Raw genomic sequence first — 6,000 nt, 5'->3', positions numbered from 1 at the left:
CTTTGTAATAATATTACATTAAAAATATATATGTGAGGTCCCATTCAACCCCACCCCCCCACCCCCCCCTCTCCCCCCCCAACAACACTCGTTCCCATCATCATGACACATCCATTGGATTTGGTAATGGGGTACTTACTTTTAACACTTGATTTAATATACTGTCAAGCCTCAGTAATGTGTTAATCTTTAATAACCTCAGAAATATAAATGCTACAAACTTAGAGAAACATTTAAAAATACATTTTATACTTAGTTTTTAAAGTTTTGAATATATTTTTAAAAATTTTGGAAGTTGTAGGTTTATAGAAAAATGCAGAAAATACAGAGTTCTCTTATCTTCCCTCCCCCCCCAACAGCTTGTATTAGTATGGAATTTTAATTCAAGCTTTTGTTTCAGTCTGTTTGCCCTCTTTAGAGGGACTGATGTTTTAAAGCAATGTTAGCAAATTTGGTAAGACTTCTTTATAACATAACCTGTAGAAATAAAATATCCGTAACACATGAAGCATAAATGAATCTTTAAATCCTCAGGAGGGCAGTGTGTAACTATGTTCTTGGGATTGTTGGCTGTGGATAGGTTATTTTGTTACTCAAATTGTGAGAAGTACAAGGCCAGATCTCGGTAGAAACAAGTTTGATATTTTCACTTAATTTTAATTAAGGACAAACCATTAATTTTTTTTAATAAAAAAGATTTTTAAAACTGTGAAACTGAAAGGAATGTTTATTTTCTGATTCTTTCCTATCAAACTGGGCAACCTCAAAGAAACTGCCTTTATGGACCTTTAAAGTAACAGTTGACAAGAAGCATTTGGAAAGAGCCACCCAGAACAGGGTGAGAGAATTCTGTAACTTATAATACACCAGGTTCTCAGCCTACAACCCTGATAGTACCCCTTATGGTAAAACTTAATTAGCTTGTCTTTTAGTGTCTGTTGTGAGAAAGTTGGCTTTTTAAGGTGCTTCTCACACTCCCTACACCGCTGAGTATTTAAACTGGAACTTCTCTTACAGGCCTTTTTCAAGGGGAAAGGGTATGACAAAACAACAAAAACATTATTCAGATAAAATATTATAGGTTTATTTAAAACTTAATTCTCACCTTGAGTATGCAAAATACAAACTCCACAAAATGTTCATTTTTTTACTTTGTAGTTTACAAATATACAAAATACATGTATGCTTAAATTTATATTACATATTTATTAAGGCAAGGAACTATATAGAAAAAAAACATTTGTTCTGCTTAAGGCATACTCGGGAATAAACCATTGTACAAATTATTGCACATCTGAAACCAGTGCTTAAACAGACTGTCTGCATAACAAATGTTAAAGTAAACCAGGTGTATTTACCTGACTTAGGTCATAAATGTAGATCGGAAGACAAAAATAGATTTTCCTTGTCAAAGTATGCAGCACTTTGAGAGCTTCCTCGTTTGGTACCTTTAGAACCAAGATTCACTAAGCACCATCATTTAGGCTATTAAAACGCATTTTCTGTACCTGAATTTCTTTCTCCTCTAATATCGTAATAATGGCTTTTCTAAGGCAAAGAGAATACAAGGTGATCTTTATGCTTATATTGCATCGAAACACAATTCAAGGGAATGTGGCCTTCCCTCCCCCAATGCACAGATCGAATGTATACCCTGATATCCACAACTTCCAGTCACCCCCTTGGCGGTTCCTAAATCCGGGAATATTCAAGTTGGGTTTAGAATTGGAATGAACAGAAGACGGAGTCACAGACCCCATCTGTCTTTTGATTTTTGTCCTTTGGTTTCCTCATTTCTCCTGATGATCCATTCACAAGTTGACGCGCTGGGAACTTGGCCAGGACTGTAGTGCTTTCCCAGCGGGGCTCCCCTCCCTCACCGGGAAGACAAGTGTGAAAGGTAGAAAATACTGAACGCTGTTCCGGCAGCGCGGGGCCGTCTCTGGGGTCCGGGGTTTAAAAGTGCCTCTTCATGTGTAAGGCGAGGTGGTCCGACCTGGAGAAGGCCCTGTCGCACTTCTGGCACTGGAAGGGGCGGTGTCCTGTGTGCTTTCGGTAGTGCCTGGTCAGTTCGTCTGAGCGGGCAAATTTCCACCCACAGCCGTCCCAGTCACAATGGTAGGGTTTCTCACCTGAAAAAGGAAAAAAACCCTTGAAGCTGTTGGGATAACAAGTGGTGGCCAGACAGTAAACCAATCCACCCCCCTCTCCCATTCTCAAGGAAGGCAGGACCCTCTGTCTGCCACCACTGAAGGAACACATTAATTCTCTGGTCACAGATAGGAATACGTGGTGTTGAGTGCAGTGTAGAGAATTATTTTGCTCATTTGTGTACATTTTATAGTTAAGTAATGAAAACACAAACACGCCTAAACCAATACTACATTTACGCAGGGTCAATGTTTTTATTCTTTTGAGCCAAGACTTTACAGTGGTGAGAATGGATTTGGAAATTATGACTGGTATTGGATCTCTCTCTCTCGCCCTGTCCAAGCCAAGCAATACTATCCTATTCCACTACAATCGGGTCTAGAAAGCCACAGGAAGATTTTTTTTTTCCTGTACCAACATTTGTTATTTTAAATAGGTGCTCCACCCAAATGACCAATGTACCTACTACTTTCGTCAACATGGAAATGTTCTGCAGTGACGATCGCAAGTTAGCATCTCCTCAGCAAAAGTAAACATTAAATGGTTGAAATTTAAATAAAAAAAATATTAAGACCAGAACTAGTGGGGAGGAGCTGTAATTCGGTGGTTGAGGGCCTGCTTCCCAAACAAACAAAACAGTAAATAAAGACCAGGGCTAGTAATAATTAAAGGGGGAAGGGGGAGCTGGGAAGGCAAAAACCGATGGGAACAGTCTAGGAAATTTCTAATGATGACGCTTGTGCCCTGCAAAGTAATACCTTTTTTGATTAAAAGGCAACACTCTGCTCAAGCCAAGAGACCCACACAGGGCAGAAATGCCCCTGCCCTTTAAAGGCCTAACAAAACTGCACGTCCAAGCACTGATAACATCCAACAAGGCAAACGCTCCTGGGCAAAAAAGGAGGCGCCAGCCTGCTCTGCTGGCCTGTGATCCCAGGAGATGAAGGAGATAAGACTGCACCCCATATCCCGAGGGAGGCCAGAGGATGCGTCCACACAGTTCGCCTGTGAGGCTTGACAGCAACCCCCCTCCGATCCGCGGCCCCCCTACCTGTATGGGTACGCAGGTGCGCCTTGAGGTGGGAACTCTTTGTGTAGGTTTTGCCGCAGCCCGCGTAATCACAGGTGTGGGTGGCCGTCCTTTTCCGCGGCCACGACCGTCTCCCCCTCTTTGGCTTGGGCTCCTCCGGCATACAGGAACCGGGTGGCATGAGCTCTAGGGGGGGAAGAGGGTGGGTCAGTATCATCCCGAGCGCCCGGGGGGCCGGCTGGGGCAGGCAGGGCTCCCCAGCCCGAGCCGCGAAGCCCAGGGACTGACCTTGGTAATGGAGCGGCGGGACCTGCGGTTGCATCTGGTCGGGCAGGAAGGGTGGGTAGTTGGGCCCCGGATGAGGATGGAAGCCCGGGGGGAGCGGCAGGGCGGGGTGACAGTCCCTGCTACTCAGCAGTTCCTCGGCACCCAGGGTCGGGGTAGTCCTGCTGGGGAGCTGCCGCCCCAGGGGGAATTCGTGCGCGGGCGGCCGGTGGCCGTTGCTCAGCGGGGGTCCAGTGCCCAGGTGCGCCTCCAGGGGCCGGCCGACGGTGCACGAGGAGACGGCCTCCTGCTTGATCTTGGGGCACATGCGCGGCGGCCCGCCGCTGTAGGGCGCCACGACCACCGGGTGGCTGCCGTCGGGGCTGCCTTTGCTAACACTGATGACCGACGGGCTGCCGTACTCGCTGCCGGGGGCGCTCAGCGACGCCTTCAGCACGAACTTGCCCAGCAGGCCGCCCCCTGGCGGCGGCTGCTGCTGCGGCGGAATGTACACCGGGTCCAACTCGGGCCGCAGCAGCTCGGCCACGAAGCCGCCCGACGGGCTCACGTCGTTGATGTCCGCCAGGTTGAAGGACGCCGCGGGTGGGGGCGCCGACTCCCGGCCATAGAGCAGGCCGCCGCCCGAGCCGCCCGGCGCCACGCCCGGGTCGCCCCCGGCCCGCAGCGGGTAGCTGAAGCTGCAGGTGGAGGGCGCGCTGGCCGGGCCGCTGCTCGACGGGGAGGACGAGGAGGAGGCTGACGCCGACGAGGACACGGTGGCGGCCACCGACTCCTGATGGGACAGCGAGTTGGAGAGGATAAAGTCCAGGTCCAGGAGATCGTTGAACTCCTCCGTCTCCCGCCGGGGTAGGAGCGCCGGGTTGCTGCCGCCGCAAGCCGCACCGGTCCCGCCGCTTTCCAGGTCGGCGGCAACAGTCGCCGCCGCCAGGTCGTAGGGGCGGCCGGGAAGCACCGGGGGAAGTCGCTTCATGTGCGAGAGCTCCTCCCGCCAGCGCTGCGGGCACGGGAGGGAGAGAGATCGTCAGTGGCCGTCCCTCGGTGCCACCCGACACGCTGGCGGGCCGGGAGCGTCTACACCGCGCAGGCCCGGGGACTGGGAAGACAGGCAGCGCTCGGGGATTCCGGGCGCCAGCGCTGCAATCTCGGCGCACACGCGGGTCCGAGCAGATGCGAGGTGCGGCCGCGTCAGGGGGGTTATGTTGTGTCAGTCCGAGGTCGTGCGAGCTAGTGCCGCGGATAGCCAGTCCGGGTCCTTTCCCCAGCCGGATGCCGGGGACGCTCCCGCCACCCCCGGAATTGGACACCGCGGCTCTCCCGGTGCGCTCTGGCCACTGGGCCGCCTACGCGCCAAGCTCATTCGGGATTAACTGGTGTCTGGAGACTCAGGCACCTCCCGCCCAGCCGCCCGCGAGCAGGGGGACGTGTGCCGGCCCGGCCTGAGTCCCCGGCGGCTGCGCAGCGCTGGGACCACACGCACTCAAAGCTGAGCCAAGCGCCCAGAAGCCTTCCCGCGCGGAGTGCGCGGTGGCCACCTCTTCCCTTCACCCAGTGCCTTTCGGTGACCCCAGGGCCCCGCCCGTCCCCCGATCTGCCCACCACTGCACACGACAGGACACCACACCAGCTCACAGGACGCTTCCGGTGGCGCGAGAAAAGACGACACTCACGTTATTCGGGGCACCTGCCGGACGCACTGTCTTCTCCCTTCCCGCCGGGCCGGACGCGAACGTAGAGAAGGACGGGAGTAGCGCGTCGCTGACAGCCATGTCAGACTCGCCAGGTGGCTGCCTGCAGGCCGGGAGGGGCGTACCCCGAGGGCAAGTGTCAGGGGGTTTGTGCTGGCCGTGGCACGTCCCCCAGGCCACCGGCCCTCGCCCCACCCTACCGTCAGCGCCCTGAGCCTCGCCCTACCTACCTCATTAATGTAGGGGGCCCAGAAGGTCCTCGGGAGCTCGAAGCAGCAGGGGTACCCGAACCCCAAAGTCAACGAAGAGGGGAAAAAAAAACCCTTAGAAACGAAGCCAAAACCAGAAATGCCCAGTTGCCCGAGAGCCTTCTTCTTTGGATTAAATAAATGAGATGCCTTTTTAAAAAACTTCCTCTGTATACAAAAGTTCTTAGAAAAGTTGTAAACTCTTAGAAAAAAAATAAGACAATCGGCAAGGCGAGTAAAGTAGGTCCGGTGGCCCGGCTGCGCTCTCCTCGACTCAGTGGCGTCCTCCGCCGCGGTCGCTGCGGCTGTCGCCGTGGGCGCAAGGGCTGTGGCCGGGGCGGCGGGCGGGCGGCGCCACCAGGTGAGACTGGTCGCGGTGGCGCGGAGTTGCAGGCGGGGCGGTGAAGTCCGGGGGGCTGCGCGGAGCGCGCGTGGCCATGGGCGCGGGCCTCGGGCGGGCGGGTGACTGGGTGGGGGGCCGGAGGGGGGGGCGGGGAGGGGCACTCGGCGGCTCCCGGTGCCGCCGCCGCCTCTGCTCCCCGCGCGCCCGCAGCCGCGCTCGCTCTCTCGGGCCGGGGAAGTGCCAGCCGCCGCCGCGCGC

At 54.1% G+C, this 6,000-nt stretch overlaps 1 protein-coding gene across 2 annotated transcripts; it reads right to left on the bottom strand.

Annotated features, from left to right (window-relative positions):
• Positions 1-1,068: 1,068 nt before the first annotated feature.
• Positions 1,069-5,980, bottom strand: KLF4 (KLF transcription factor 4). Of its 2 annotated transcripts, XM_004479737.5 has the most exons (5): positions 5,382-5,980; positions 5,134-5,254; positions 3,470-4,460; positions 3,203-3,367; positions 1,069-2,132 (listed from the first exon to the last, which is right to left on the bottom strand). In XM_004479737.5, the coding sequence occupies exons 1-5, from the start codon at positions 5,384-5,386 to the stop codon at positions 1,957-1,959; spliced, it is 1,458 nt and encodes a 485-aa protein (XP_004479794.2). In that variant the 5' UTR covers positions 5,387-5,980; the 3' UTR covers positions 1,069-1,956. The 2 variants fall into 2 exon arrangements, with proteins under 2 accessions (XP_004479794.2, XP_004479792.2); XM_004479735.5 differs by having other exon boundaries at positions 3,203-4,460.
• Between the last annotated feature and the right edge of the window lie 20 nt (positions 5,981-6,000).

This window comes from Dasypus novemcinctus, chromosome 8, assembly GCF_030445035.2.
Source record: "Dasypus novemcinctus isolate mDasNov1 chromosome 8, mDasNov1.1.hap2, whole genome shotgun sequence".
In the NCBI taxonomy this organism is placed as follows: Eukaryota; Metazoa; Chordata; class Mammalia; order Cingulata; family Dasypodidae; genus Dasypus; species Dasypus novemcinctus.
The sequence above is the reverse complement of the archived record's forward strand: the minus strand, read 5'-3'. Positions and strand labels throughout refer to the sequence as shown.